The sequence below is a fragment of the Setaria viridis genome, chromosome 1 (genome assembly GCF_005286985.2).
Source record: "Setaria viridis chromosome 1, Setaria_viridis_v4.0, whole genome shotgun sequence".
Classification (NCBI taxonomy): Eukaryota; Viridiplantae; Streptophyta; class Magnoliopsida; order Poales; family Poaceae; genus Setaria; species Setaria viridis.
Genome location: NC_048263.2, coordinates 10,259,418 through 10,275,258, shown reverse-complemented (window position 1 = coordinate 10,275,258; position 15,841 = coordinate 10,259,418). Strand labels below are relative to the sequence as shown.

Genomic DNA, 15,841 nt, shown 5'->3' with positions numbered 1-15,841 from the left:
AAGTTTTCAAAAAGTTCCAAAAAAAAGTACCCACAAATCCAATGACACATGTCATTTGTTGGATCATCCCGGCCAATTGATGATGCCAAGAAGGGGCTGCTAGGGTTCCTTCCTCTCGGATGCTTGCTGTTGGGCCTGTCGTTCCACCCCGGGCCTGTTCGCAATCAGGCCCATTGATATTGATGTGCCATGGACGACGAAATCAGGTACACCTAGCCTGACCTCCATTAAATGAGCTCGAGCACCCTGTTTGTTTGACCTTTAACTTTCCAAGCTTTCCAGGAAGCTGCCTTTTGGCTTTTGCTAGGGTGGCTTTCCGAAAGCTAACACCATTTGGCAATCTAGCTTTTGGAATAGTAGCATAGGATGTCTATTTTGTGGGGTCCACATGTCGACCTTGGATGCCGGCCGGATGGGGGGATTTGGGAGGTGACGGACGAGGAGGGGAGGGCGTGGCGGCGGCTTGTGCCTCGCGGCAGCCCTGGGCGTGAGCTTCCCGGCCGCCGGGGACGAGGGCGTTGGCCACAGTGATACAGCTCTCCATCCATTCTCCAGTGTCGGATGTCGTCGAGATCCCGCGGTTGCATAGGCGAGAGCGCGCTCTGCCGCCGAGCGGAACAAGCTCAGCCATCGGAGCGCCTGCCAGATCCCGCGACCTCGGGCCTGTCGCCGCCGCGATCGGCTGCTTGTGCCCGACAGTGTTCCTTGGCAAGCGCTTCAATCATAGATCAACCGGTTGAGCACCGGGCTGGAGATGGCGAGTGAGGGGGAGGGATGGAGATGGCGAGTGAGGGGATGGAGAATGGAGAGACGAATGAGAGAATGTCATTTGCTGGATCATCCCGGCCAATTGATGATGCCAACAAGAGGCTGCTAGGGTTTCTTTCCTTCCTCTCGGATGCTTGCTGTTGGGCCTGTCGTTCCACCCCGGGCCTGTTCGCAATCAGGCCCATTGATATTGATGTGCCATGGACGACGAAATCAGGTACACCTAGCCTGACCTCCATTAAATGAGATCGAGCACCCTGTTTGACCTTTAACTTTCCAAGCTTTCCAGTTTGTTTGACCTTTAACTTTCCAAGCTTTCCAGGAAGCTGCCTTTTGGCTTTTGCTAGGGTGGCTTTCCGAAAGCTAACATCATTTGGCAACCTAGCTTTTGGAATAGTAGGATAGGGTGTCTGTTTTGTGGGGTCCACATGTCAACCTTGGATGCCGGCCGGATGGGGGGATTTGGGAGGCGGCGGACGAGGAGGGGAGGGCGTGGCGGCGGCTTGAGCCTCGCGGCAGCCCTGGGCGTGAGCTTCCCGACCGCCGGGGACGAGGGGCGTTGGCCCTTGAGCTGCTGCAACTGCTCCTCGACCCTAACGTTGCCGAGGTCGCGCGAGGAGGAGGAGGCGCTGGACGGGCCGGCCATGGCAGCGGAGATGGGGGGCGGCGGCGGGTGGAGGTGAGACCGCTGGGGGAAGGAAGGGTTGGGGGTGATCGGAGGTGAGCTCGATGGCTTGGAGGGTGCCGTCACCGTAGTCTACTCCATCCCGAGCGCCAGCGTGCACTGGCGAACGGGAGAGCAGGTCTCTGGAACCTCTCGCTCTTATGATCCTGCACTAGGAGAGGGCGAATAAGGTTTTTGGGAAGCGCTCCGCGCGACTGCTCAAGGTATTCACCACGGCTCGTCTTCCGTCCAAGTCTGGCGTTGCAGCAGGCCATCGTCTTCATCGTCGTCTGCTGCGCTCCGTCCGCAACATCGTCGTCGTTCCATCAGCATTGCTTGTCATCACGGCTGCACCCGCTAAGTACGTACACCGTGATCCAATTTGTTATTTCAACATGTTTTCTGAGAACATGAAGTTATGCTTGTTGTTGCCTAGTATGTTAGAGATTTGCATTCTAGGTTTTATTCTTGCTATGATAAATCTAGTTCGAAATTTAATCATATAGTTGTCTAATTTTCCAGCAATCCAAAAACCTTGTTATAGGCAATCTGTTGATTTTGGTATGGCTGGTTTTGCTGAGTCACTGAGGCCGGAGAAATTTACCGGTGTGAGCTTTAAGAGGTGGAAATCAAAGATTCGTATCTGGTTTAATGCTATGAACGTCTGGGACACGAGGCTTGGCAAACCTGAAGGTGAACTTACTGCTGAAGCGCAGAAAAGGTTCGATGATGCCAATAACTTTTTCGTAGGATGTATCATTAGTAATATATCTGATCGTATGGTCGATGTCTACATAGACATGATAGATGCGAAGGTGCTGTGAGATGCTTTAGTTGGAAGGTATGATGCAACAGATGCAGGCAATGAGCTATACCTCATGGAGAGTTTCCATAGCTACAGGATGGTGAACAACCGTTCTGTTGTAGAGTAGGCCCATGAGGTACAGTGCATTATGAAGGATCTTAAGCTCCTTAAGTGTCAATTACCCGACAACTTTGTGGTTAGTTGCATAATTGCAAAGTTGTCTTCCTCATGGAAGAACTTCACCACTACTCTGAAGCATAGGAGACAGGAGATATCAGTTGAAAATTTGGTAGCGTCTTTTGATGTTGAGAAGAAAGCTCGGAAGAAGGACACTGATGAGGAAGGAGACCAAGGTCAGTCTAGCGCCAATATGGTCCAGAAATTTCCACGTGCCAAGAACAAAGGGAAGAACAAAGTCGTCAAGACTACTACCTTCAAGAAGAAGAAGAATAAGGTTGAGATGAACTGCTACACTTGTGGTGAGTTTGGACACTTCTCTAAGGATTGTCCAGAGTGTGCAGACCGCAAGGGCAGAAGGGCCAATGGGTCTAAGGATGTCAACATGGTGACCATAGGCGACACTGGAGACGGGTATGGTAATTTACCTACTGTTCTTTCAGTTTTTCATTCCACTAGCTGGTGGCTTGATACGGGTGCAAATGTTCATATGTGTGCTAACATCTCCATGTTTTCTTCTTACCAGGTCACCCAGGATTCCTCTGTGATGATGGGGAATGGGTCACATGCTGCTGTTCATGGTGTTGGTACGGTAGATCTGAATTTTACTTCGGGAAAGGTCGTGCAGCTGAGGAACGTGCAGCATGTCCCTACTATCAATAAGAATCTTGTGAGTGGATTGGTCCTCTGCAAGGATGAGTTTAAGGTAGTCCTAGAGTCCAATAAATTAGTCGTGTCAAAACATGGACAATTCGCTGATAAAGGTTGTGGCAGAACCGTCCGACTTAAACTGGCTTAAATGCGCCTAATCGCTGTTAGAACAACAATTATCCGAAACGTACTTAAAACAGTATAAGCCCGGTAGTCTGTCGAGTGTCCTTAGGACTCCTCGAAACCTCCATGTCGTGTTTCATTGCCATACATCAGGATCGCTTCCGCGAAAGGAAAGCATCAACAAATATTATATTTTTACATACATACAGGAGATACGAATTATTACAAAACGTAGATTGAAATAAACTTAACAGTGCAAGTTAGACAATTACTAAGTGTAACATCCATAAAAATCACCAACTTAAATCACCCGCTAAAAAGTTGTTTTCAAAATCTTTTTACTGTTGAGCTCCCGGAAAAAACACCCGTCTTCCCGGCGATTTCGCCGTCTCGGCACCCAGAGCTGACAACCATCATTTTTATCCTCTTTGCAAATTCCGCCGCGTGCCAGTTGACAAACCGCCGCGCGTGCTCCGACCGCTTCCGCAATCTCCATCATCCACTCTTTCTTTTTCCTCTCTGCAAGTCACGCCACGTGCCGGTCAGAAAACCACCGTACTCGTGCCGCGAACACTCCCGCAATTTCTACTACCTCATTAACTTTTCACCAAATATAAATCCTATCATTTTACTTCGATCCATTTTTACCTAAACTCCTTTTCTTTTACCCCTTTTTCCTTTTTCCCATCCTTCTTCTCCCTTTTTCCTATTCCCTTTTCCCTTTTCTTTTTCCTTCTCTTTCTCCCTTTCTTTCTTCTTCCTTCTTCCTTTCTCCTCCTTCCTTCCCTGGTCGCGCACAGCATGCTGGCACCAGGCCCTCTCCCTGGCCGCCCCCCTCTCCCCTCACCACCGGTGCGCGGGGCCCGCACCCCTAGTGCCTATGCCTCTGGAGGCTCCTGCACTCGCGCAGGTCCGGCCCCCTGCGTCCGACCCCTCCTTGCCTCGTCATCCGCGCAGCGTGCCTGGCGTCGGTGCCGGCACTGCCCACCGTGCTTGGTCCCCCTACCGCTTGCCTCCCTAAGCCGCGACTCGCCCTCCGCCGGCCCCTCCCATCGCCGACCCCTGCCGCTACATCACCACATCCAAGCCCCCAGCCCCTACCACTGGCCGCCGCCCAAGCTCGCCGGCCCCAGCCCCCACGACGCCATCATCATTTCCTCCGCCCGTCGGCTATAAAAGGGCCAACGCCTCGGCCTCCCTCGCCACCCGCAAGCTCGCCGCCCCTCTCTTTGCTCCCTCCCGTGCCAAGGCGCTGTCGTGCCGCTCCTGCGCCCCACCCCCTCTCCCGTGCGCCGCCGCCTCCCTGTCCACCACCGGCGCCACTCTTCTCGTTGCCGATTCACCAAGGTAAGGCCCCAAATGGGACCCCCTCACCCTCCTCTACCTCCCCCGCCACTCGTCTCGCCACCGGCCATCTCCTCCCTCTCTCCCTGTACCGTGCCTAGGGGAAGGAGAAAGCAAAACTCCCTCCCTTTTGATCTAACCCCCAACTCTTCTCTATTCGCAAAATAGCCCTCCCACCTCTCTCAAACTCTTTTCACAGATCAGCCCTTCCACCTCCCAAAAGTATTTACTAATAAGTCCCTAGTTCTCGCAGTTTAGTCCTAAAACTTATTTTAAGCGCCTAAATACACAGTTCGCGTATTGGGCTCCAACCATGTGCCGGGACAGAAAGATTATTATGTAGAGAGCCTGCAAAGTGCTGGAATCTTCGAGGGAAAGAAACTTGAGTCTATCAAGAATGTTCACTGTGGTAACATTGTTGCATTAATCGGCCTTAATAAGTACATCCCCAAGAATGCAACTATCACAAAGGAGAACGCGCTTCATGCGTTCCCACTTCGAGCAATATCTGTTGTTCTTCATCATGATCACAGCCTTCCGGATATTACTCTGAAGGCTATAGATAACAGTAGAATGGAAGACTTCCGTCTTCCTTACCTTGTACACGATGATCTTTTTCTGCATCAACGAGAAGGAATCAGATGGTTATGGTCCATGCATTGCAAGGACAGTGGGGCAATACTCGCTGATGACATGGGTCTGGGTAAAACTAGGCAGGTATGTATATCTAATAATGTTGTACATTTGGTATACATGTTCATGTTGTATAGTTGAGATGTAAACACATTATTTTTCCAGGTCTGCGCATTCTTACGCGGCCTCTTTCATTCTGGACTAATAAAGAGAGCTGTTATTATTGCCCCGCCATCAGTTATTGATCCTTGGGGAGAAGAGCTTAAAGGTGTTGGTATTACAAACAGTAAGAAGTTATAATGCACTTATTTTTTATGATATTTCCATAGTATTGTTTAGTTTCTTCTTGTTCTTTTACTCAAATGTTTTCTATTTCAGGTTCACAGATGCAAAAACCCAGAAACACTTGAAGCAAGTTTTTACAGTTAGTTTTCACATGGACGTTTTCCCTTTTATTAAGGTTGCTATTGGTACACTGCTACTTGTTTGTTCACATTAGATATGGATCCTCTTCGCAGGAAGGAGGCCTGCTCTGTACAACATATGGTATGTTCAGTAAAATGGAGGAGGAGTTGGCGTTAAGTGAGGATGGACTATCTATTCATGGATGAAGGCCACCGTGCCAAAAATAGGAAAGCAGAGATAGCAAAATCTCTGAAGAAAATGAAATGCAGGCACAAGATAATAATCACAGGAACTCCAATACAAAACAATCTCGAGGTCCCCCCCGCCCACCGCCCCCCCAACTCCCTCTACTCACTTTGGAATGAAAGTTTCTCTTTATATAATAATTCTACTAAATGTGCAGGAGTTCCATACGCTTATGGACATATGTAAACCACTTTTACTTGAAGATCATGATAGCTTCCATGTGAAATACATTCTGCCAATTAACCGGGGGAAGCACAGGGATGCGGAGCCTCATTTAAAAAGCAAATATGTTCAACTTTCATCTGTAATAACTCCTAGTTCTAATCCTTTCTTTATCCATAGTGCCAAAAGTGTTGGATTTTCTTACCTTTTTTTTCTGTGCAGAGATTGGCGAAACTTACAAATCCTTTCATTCTACGGAGAACTAAAGAATTGTTGAAGGCTGGAGGACAACTAACTTCAAATAAGTATGAGTACACCATATGGCTCCAGCTAAATCCTTGCAGGTGATCTGATTGATAATGATTTTACCTTTCTTGTGTCCCTTTTTGCAATGAATGTTTTTGATGGCACCCCATTTCAGTAAAACGGATGATGTTCCTGGCTCAATAATTTTCTAAATCCATCTCACCCAAATAACAGTGAAATCGAGTTGTTGTAGCATCTCTATAATTGTGTGGTGTTTAATCATGTCAAATGTTAATATATTCAACAGTCTAGGCTACACGCGTCCTTGAATTATCCTAATTTTGGTGAAACAATATTGGTTTTGGTGAATGATGGAGGTGGACTTAAACTACTATTTGCCAGCAATGTTGTCAAAAGTCTCGTATCTTTTTGTAGTCTATTTTCTCTTGGTACTGTGTTTTCTCCCTTCCTCTTGTAGATCTTTTTGGTGAATGATGGAGGTGGCTGATAAGCCGGCTGAATAAGCTGAAGCGAACAGGCCGCAAAACAACCGCTTAAATCCACCGAAGACCAACTTCAACACGGCAGTCGGCCGGTCTTGGCTGGCGACGGCCATGCCCGTCATCGTCGACGACACATAAACATACTCGCTCCGTCCCTAGATAACGGTAGTTTTCGCTTCCTGATAAACAACTTTAACTAAATATGTATAAAAATATCAATATTTATGATACAAAATTAAAATTTTAGATAGATGTTTGAATCTAATTTTTTTTAAAAATTATTCAAAGATACAAATAGTACACGTATTTTCTATAAATCTAGTTAAACTTGTGGTACGAAAACAAAAATAACAGTTATTCAGGGACGGGTAACTAGGTGACGTTGACGCCAATCTCAATATATTATGATAATAAATAATGCAGAAAAGAAGATAGATGGCGTGCCTCAACAGAGCTATCGCAGGCGGTTGTTGGTGATCCATCCGAACGAACAGGAACATTACCTGTGTTCTTGGGCCGGCCCATGTATCCTCCCTATCGGGTTACCGAAAGCCCATCATATACCTACTACCATCTAAACCAACAGAAGGAAGGAGGAAGAAGGCCCGAAAACACTTCCGCGCGGCCCATTTATATCGACCAAAAGCCCAGCCCAGTCACCAGCGCGGCGTCCGTCGGCGGCCGCTATAAAGCGCTAGGGTTTTACGCCTCTCCGCCCCCCTCCCCACGCCGCCACTGCCCCCCCAACCAGCCCGCGCGCCTCCGCCTCGAACCCTAGCGGAGCAACGAAGGAATGGTACGTGCGCGCCGCCTCCTCCTCCTCCAATCCTCCACCTTCCCCGCCTCCTTCCGTCGCTAACGTGTTGCTTCGTCTCGCGGCTGTTGTTGTTGTTGCTGTGGCTCGCAGGGGAAGGGTACCGGCAGCTTCGGCAAGCGCCGGAACAAGACGCACACGCTCTGCATCCGGTGCGGCCGCCGCAGCTTCCACCTCCAAAAGAGCACCTGCTCCTCCTGCGGGTACCCCGCCGCCCGCATCCGCAAGTGTAAGATCCGCCATCACGCTTTCCCTCTCTCTTCCTCTATTTCCCTCGCTGGTAGATCTGTATAGGTTCGGTGTTCCCCGTGCAAGTTGCGTTGGCATGGCTTGATTGTATATGCTGTTCCGTGTTCATAAGCTTGCGGATTGCTGTGTTAGACGTCAACACATCTTGTTAGATGACCTACTTTACCGTGTAATGTTGAGCGTGGAGGATGTTTCTATGAACTGAAAGTTTGATGGCCTGCTGTTAGTTTTTTACTTATTAGGGATGCGTGGTTATATGCACATCTGTTACTGGTTTTCCTGCCTGGTTATGTGCTTTCTGTTTAGTAGTTTGATGAATTTGTTCGTGCGGGAAAGGATGAAGAAAACATTGGTCCGTGTTTCTGATTATCCGTGACCGACAACGATGTGTTTCAAACTGATCCCAGTCTGCCAAATGTATATTCTGTTCGTGCCTTGTTTGGGCATTGCTCTCAGTTAGATACCTCACTGTATTTGTTTATGTATATCTGTCTGCTCCTTGATTTTGTTTCCTACCAGTCAAATTGCTATGATGAATCATGAAAATATAATCGCATGTCAGACTTCAGAGATGCAATTGCATTGATGAGAAGATATTTCATGTTCTGAGAAGTGGTGTACTACTTTACCGTGATTATTCACTGGTTTCATATTTTCAACCCAAATGTTTCTGGCTACTTCCTCCATTTATCTCTTTTGGAAATGTTCCTGCAATTAGTACGTGAGTTGTTACATGAGTTTGCAATTCGTATGTATATGTTACATGAGTTTGCAATTCGTTTAAATACCTTTCTGGCCTGCTTCAACTCTAGAGGGTCAAGTGATGAGTAACAAACTGCAACAATATGATGGGAGTAATAATACTCCTATGATTCCCAAGTATTTAAGTCTCTGATGATCCCTCTTTCATTATTTTTGGCAGTTTGTTTTTGGTCAATTTTTTCCCTTGTGACTTGCAGACTTCAGAGGTGTCATGCAATAAGAAAATATTTCACGCAGCATCATACTACTTTATTTTGATTGTCACTGTTACTCTTTGAATTTTTTCAGCATTTAGTATTTGGCCCTCATTGTGCTGCAACTGTATCTGTTTTGCTTTATTTCTTTGAAATTAAACTGCACCAATATGATGGAGTTAAATTCCTTTGATTCCCAAGTATTTAAGTCTCTGATGATACCTCAGCATTTTGTTTTGTATTCTATTTGCAATCTCTCTTCTGGAACAAAACTAATATCTGTTTCTGTTGTAACTTTTGCCTTTACATGTTTTTTCCTTCAAGTGTTCATCTAATTGGTCTAGGTTTGCAATCCACTTGTCAAGCATTAAAGCTAACCTTGCCATTTGTTTACTTGGTTGTTGGATTAAGCTGTCTGATTGCACTTCCTATATAGTTTGGGTATCTTGTCTCCAATCCTGGATGTTAACATGGTGGTTGCATCAATTCAGATAACTGGAGCGTGAAGGCCATCAGGCGCAAGACCACTGGAACAGGAAGGATGAGGTACCTGCGACACGTGCCTCGCCGTTTCAAGAGCAACTTCAGAGAAGGTACCTGACTGATCCCTGCGAGTTTGGGCATGGAAAATATCTTTTTTCTTTGATGAAGATTGACTGGCTACAAATTGATAACTTGTTTACTTGAATTCAGGGACTGAGGCTACCCCCAAGAAGAGTGCTGCTGCTGCCAACTAAGTCTGGATGTTGCCATTGAAGAGCCTCGGAAGCTAGAAGTTGGGAACTTTTTTGGTTGAATTGTACTGCCTGAACTCTATTTAGCCGTAATACTATGAAAGCACTGGTTTGCCGTACTTTTAAATTAAAGTCAGACGAACATCCGAATTCGTTGCTCCGGGGTTAGTAGCAGTGCATGGTTTTCTGAGCAATTAGCACTGGTTTTGCCGTACCTTTAAATTAAAGTCAGACGAACATCCGAATTCGTTGCTCCGGGGTTAGTAGCAGTGCATGGTTTTCTGAGCAATTTAAGTTTGCTTGATTTCAGCTGCCTTTGCCACCAGTTGTGCTCTTTTGCAGTCTGTCTATCGATGGCTGGCCGCCTGTCATTTGCAAGGAGCTTTAGTATGGCCTGTTTAGTTCCCCTTTTTCCTGACTTCCCTTTTTCGCAACTTTGGCACTATAACTTGGCACTATGCAAAAAGAATGCAAATTTTACCACTTCCAACTTGGGAACTTGCTGTACAATAGTTCAGCCAGATTTTTGCAGATGAACTGTTGGGAATCCGATCGAATCCAAGCGCCACCACTATCGCCAAAAGATTTGTCTCCGCTGTCGGCGCTCTGCCTCCACGTTTCCGTCTATCTCTCGTTCCTCAGCCCCTCCTCGAGCTCGGGCTCCGGCTCCCATGGCTGGCGCTCCTCCCGCCTGATCTGGCGAGCACGAAGCGCTATCCCTGGTGTGGGTGCTCCGTGCTCGAGGACCGTGAGGGCTTCCCACCGGGGGTGGTATGGATCTAATTTGGGGAGGTCCTGATGGCATACTTGGAAGACATGTGTAGATTGAGCAGGATCTCATTAGACTTGGATTTCCTATCGACAAGCAAACAGCCTAACAACGCAACAAGCCCAAACGATTTTAGGGGGGTGGGTACAACTCTAACTCTGATGGGGTGACTTTGCTTCTTGGGGGTACAACTCTGAGTTGGGTACCGTACTCAAGGGGCGAGTCTTCATCGAGTGATCTTCTAATGAAATGAGGAGTGCCAACACATCGTCCTCCACCGAGGGTGGCTCGACGACTTCAGAGCCTCTTCTGAAATGTAATTAAATATCATGATTTGTATACATGGTTTAACTTTCCCATGTACTTTTAATTTTGAATTTTCTTTTGCCTATTTACTTATATATACATCAATTATTTTTTTCTAAGAATGGGATAAAATTATATTTTTCATGTACCAAGCTAATAATTTGATTTCTAAGTATGGGTAGTTTAGAAATATTTTTTACATGACGAGATTAGCAATGGTCACCACCCACCATTGGTAGTGCAACTCGGATGATCAACATTGATAGTGCAGGTTACAAGCTATGTTTTGAGCTTGATGTTGACGATGGCTATTTAGGTGACATTCGGAATAAGTGATATAGATGTGCTCATCCTGAAAACTACAATACAAGTATCACAAATGAAAGTAAGGTGGATTTGTCCATCCGGAAGACCACAATGCAAGTTATGTACATACCGTTCTTTTAGATAAGAACATATATATTTTCCAGCAGGCTTGCGCCGAGGCAATGTTCCCATTGAAAACCAAGTCGTTTCTGGTCTTCCAGATGTTCCAGGCTTGCGTGTGTATTATATATCTTTGTGCATTACCAGATGTAGTCGTATCGTTACTCGTTAGCACAGCAATAATGGAATAATGGGCTTGACTTATTGCAATTTCAGAAATTCCAAATAAATCTCAAAGGCTAGTCATGAGTAAGTGGTGGAAGTGGTGCAAACTTTTAGTCCCACATTACTAGTGAAGGAGTAGGATGACCAACATAAATATGGAGGTTGTCTCCACTCCTCCAAGATATGTGTGTGGGGAGAGAAGGAAAGCTCCACATGCGCGATCACTCGTCACACCTCGGTGGGGTTTCCTTCTGTCATTTTATTTTTTGGTTACTTGGCTCGGAAGCCTAATCGGTTTAGATCACGATCACGATGTGAGATCGTGGGCTCTCCTATATATACAACCTATCGGCCTCTACCGAAAATCATCTAATCAAGCTAGGGTTTGCCTCTTCTCGCTGCTGCGCCATCACCGTAGTCTACTCCATCCCGAGCGCCGGCGTGCACCGATGAACAGGAGAGCAGGTCTCCGGAACCTCTTGCTCTTGTGATCCTGCACCGGGAGAGGGCGAATAAGGTTTTATGGAAGCGCTCCGCGCGACTGCTCAAGGTCTTCACCATGGCTCGTCTTCCGTCCAAGTTCGGCGTTGCAGCGGGCCATCGTCTTCGTCGTCGTCTGCTGCGCTCCATCCGCAACATCGTCGTCGTTCCGTCAGCACCGCTTGTCGTCATGGCTGTACCCGCTAAGTATGTACACCATGGTTTGATATGTTATTTCAACATATTTTCTGAGAATATGAAGTTGTGCTTATTGTTGCCTAGTATGTTAGAGATTTGCATTCTAGGTTTTATTCTTGCTATGATAAATCTAGTTCGGAATTTAATCACTCGCGAAACTGCAAAAGTCACCTTTGTAAAGCGTGAAGTATACGTTGTGAAATCACATGACAACATTTGGTAAAGAGTGAAGTATATATTGAAGAAAAGATGTCTCTCAACTTGAGTAATTTCTTCTCTTGCCCCATCGTACCTGGAGGTGGAGAGAGTGTCTTGTTATATTGTTAATTTGACATGTACTCTCTTGATCATCTAAAACCAAAAACTAGGTAATACATGATGACTATTTCAATTTGAGGCCCAAACATGTACTGATTAATTAATACGCATACATCCCTGAGAATAATGGTCCTGCCTGCTACTATGCATCACACACTGTCTGACGGACCGCACTGAACTGAACTTTGAGGTGCTTCATTCAAGCACTGTGCTTTCATCTATAATTCTTGCTGTTTCTTCTTCTGAACTACTCCTTCTGATCGACCTGCGCGCTACAATTTGAGAGCTAACCAGTCTGTTGTTCAAACTACGCTGCCGTGATTTCTTTGCCAGCTGTGCACACTTCTGAACGCACACTCACATATCCTGTACAGTAGTATATATTGATGAAACGAAGAGGGCAGGCTCTCTTCCATGCTCTGCATACTGACTTACTGATCTTGCGCTTGGAAATAAATAATAAATGAGCATAGACGTACGTGAAGGTATTTAGAACAGATTATCCATCCAGTAATTTATGTCCCGGATGACTTTGCATCCGGGATTAAATTGCTTTTAGTCCCGGGTCTAAATTTTGTAGACCGTCGGAGCTCTTTTAATCCCGGTTGGTGGTTCCACTTTTGTTCCTGTTGGAACCACCAGCTGGGATAAAATGAATTAGTTCAGGTTGGTGACTCCAACTGGAACTAAAAGGACCCTTTTTATGGTGTGTTTGGTTGACCTGTGGCTTTTGAAAAAGTAGTTGTGGGCTGTAGAAAAGCTGCTGTAGATTGTGGGCTATGAGAAAGGCAAAATAATTGCACTATGGCAAAAAAACTTATTTGCCGAGTGCAGAAAAGAAAATACTTGGCAAACAACAATATGACACTCGGCACAAGACCGCCACGTGACCGCCACGTACGACGGCCGTCGATAAGTGTGCCGACCGTTACCACTTTGTCGAGTGTGTCTTTGCCGAGTGTTTTTATTTGGCACTCGGCCAATAGGTGCGTTTGCCGAGTGTTTTCTATTAGCACTCGGCAAAAAAATAAGTTTTTTTTTCTACCCTCCAAACTTTTTCTACTCTCCACATACAGCATGTGGTACTCCATGTTAAAATTTGATATATTTCTCGATCTGTCTATATTTGTTTGAATGCTTTTCCATTCTTTTGGCCAGGTCTACTTGTGTGAGAAACTGTCACTTCCTAATGAGATGTACTTTGCCATCACCCTTGATAGGAAAACCGCTGGTCCGGTAATGTGATCACAGATAACACTTTATGATGTCGTTCATTTTATATTTCCATCAGTGAGCATGCCTTGTGCTCTTTAAATAAGCCGGTACATTTTGGTGACTGGAACAACTAAATCAAAAGTAACTTATGCATATTGTCAGTCTCCTTTCTGAAATGAGATGATACGTTTTGTCTCATTGCTTATTATCTATTTCAGCTCATAATTGCTTGCAACAAGCGAGGGACCAGTATGGAAGATCTCGCCGGTACCTCTTATGGAGACAGCTGCCAACAAACTTCCTGCTGATGCAAACATAAACTTTGATGATAATGCTGCATTTAGATAGAAAAAAATATTTGCACTGCACGATGCAACACAGGAAGACACCAAAGAGGTATATAATTGCTTGTCTTTTCCACCGTTCATTTTTTTCTCCTTTTCTGTTGAGTTTTTGTTGAACTTCTTTCTTCTTTTAGACCCTATTTCTGAGGAAGACTTGCCTTTGAGTGAATATTTTAGGCTTTATCTTCAGGAAAATCTAATCTCAGCACTGGCATACAGGTTGTTGATGTCATAGCATATTTGAACTATATCGGTCTTGATGGAGAGATTGATCATGTGGTGAATGGAGCATGATTGGCCATTGCTACCACAGAAATTAGCAAGTTGCATGATGTTAACACCTGCCAATTTATTTGATGATGGTGTAAGTGCATCAAAGGGGCAGGTATAAACTGGATATCACGTTAATGTTCACTTGAGCATTTGATCTTTCTTTTTTAATCTTGAATAGATTGCAAAGGTATGTTATCACCTGGATGAGATTGACAATTTGTTGAGATTGATGTTAAAACTTGATGTCATTTTTGCTCTGTAGTTTGCTTTGGCACACATGATTTGGACATCACATATCTTATAAAATTTCTATTCAGGTCGTGGAAGCATTTGAGACACTTATTTCAGATGATACAGTGAAGCAACAAGTGAACTCAATCTGTCATGGTTAGTCTTGTTTTTTTCCTCTTCATATTTATTTCGATTCCTCTCATTAACTTCAACCTTTTTGGGCTCAACACTTTTGGCAGGCTAACTACTGGATTTGCTACAATGTCATCCCGGATTTGCTACAATGTCATCCCAATCTAGTCCTGCAATATTATCGTTATGGTCAACATAAAGCACAAAATTCTTGACCTTCTTCACCAAAGACATTATGACCACTGAGTCACCATCAGAACAGACTATTCTAAGACCATCAGAAAGATCTTTCCCCAGCAGCAACCAATAAATCTTCAAACATGTACTCTTCAGATAACCAAGTTGCTCAAGAAAATCTTGAATCCACAATAGAGACCAACTATCTACCTCACAGTGATCAAACCAAGAAACTTTTGAATCAACATATGCTCGATTCAACCCTTGACCAACAAAGAAACCTCTATGATGCAACTCAATTGTGAACTCATCACTATCATCACCTACATTATGAACACAATGGGGGAAACTACCTGAAATCAAACCCTAGACAAAGCAAAATTGAAGGCATCCGCTCAAAATCACAACGAAATCCCATAGATTTTGGCTATGATTCACTCACCTACACTGGCGTAGGTTCGCCTTCGCGCTGCACCAGGGGTACCATCGCCCGGATTCACCGCCGGCCAGCGGTTAACGGGGGATCCCAAGCTCCTTCTTCCCGTGTAGAGGAGGAGGGGACAATAAGAGGATGGGAGAATCCGGGTTGCGAAAGAGAGTAGAGGAGAGGAAGGGAGAATTCGGACGGAGGTGCTTGAACCTTCCTCTACACCGATTCCCTGCAGCGACTGCCCGTCTTCTAGTTGACGACGGACTCGAGGAAGCAGAGGATGGGTTATGCAATGGGCAGATAATTCCAATGGCCAAATTGCACTTATCTTACCGACCAGGTGCCCTCCAACGCGTTTGAACGTCGTGGACCACATGTTGGTGCCGCCCGTCGACAAAAATGCCACACCGTGGCTATTTGGACCAAAATAAATACGTTTTCACAGTTGATGGACCGATTTGGCACAGTCAAACAAGTTAAAGGGCACACGGTGCATTTAACTCTAGATAGATTATCAGTTTTCCCATCTCAAAACCCAATGGACCAAACTGCATACAACCTCGTATACAAACAAGTAGCCCATCATGAAGTGTTTGATTATGCCGTTGAGACCAAGAGTTTCACAGAGGTCACGGCGTATGCTGAGCTAGAGAACTCGCTCAAGTGGCTGCGCAAGATGAAGTCATGACTGAATTTGGAAGGAGAGTATCTGGAAATGAGAGGTGGTAGTTTCTTTGCTGCTGGTACTTGGTTTCTTCCTCTAGTGAAACATTGTCAGGCTGATACGATGAATAGCTACGAATGCATTTGGATTCAGGCTATATTTTTGGGGACTGATAATGTTGTTTCTTGCGCAACCGTTCCCTTCCTTGGCGTCAAACAGCAGCTCTGACTTGC

At 45.5% G+C, this 15,841-nt stretch overlaps 1 protein-coding gene and 3 non-coding genes across 4 annotated transcripts; all 4 read left to right on the top strand.

Annotated features, from left to right (window-relative positions):
- Window positions 1-7,379: 7,379 nt before the first annotated feature.
- LOC117863018 (large ribosomal subunit protein eL37z) lies at window positions 7,380-9,648 on the top strand. Its single transcript, XM_034746590.2, has 4 exons — window positions 7,380-7,523; window positions 7,635-7,770; window positions 9,238-9,339; window positions 9,440-9,648. The coding sequence occupies exons 1-4, from the start codon at window positions 7,521-7,523 to the stop codon at window positions 9,481-9,483; spliced, it is 285 nt and encodes a 94-aa protein (XP_034602481.1). The 5' UTR covers window positions 7,380-7,520; the 3' UTR covers window positions 9,484-9,648.
- On the top strand, window positions 8,312-8,406 carry LOC117841852 (small nucleolar RNA R64/Z200 family). Its single transcript, XR_004637429.1, has one exon. It is a non-coding gene; the product is annotated as a small nucleolar RNA R64/Z200 family (small nucleolar RNA).
- Window positions 8,604-8,690, top strand: LOC117841837 (small nucleolar RNA Z199). Its single transcript, XR_004637416.1, has one exon. It is a non-coding gene; the product is annotated as a small nucleolar RNA Z199 (small nucleolar RNA).
- Window positions 8,889-8,967, top strand: LOC117841842 (small nucleolar RNA Z199). Its single transcript, XR_004637420.1, has one exon. It is a non-coding gene; the product is annotated as a small nucleolar RNA Z199 (small nucleolar RNA).
- Window positions 9,649-15,841: the final 6,193 nt, after the last annotated feature.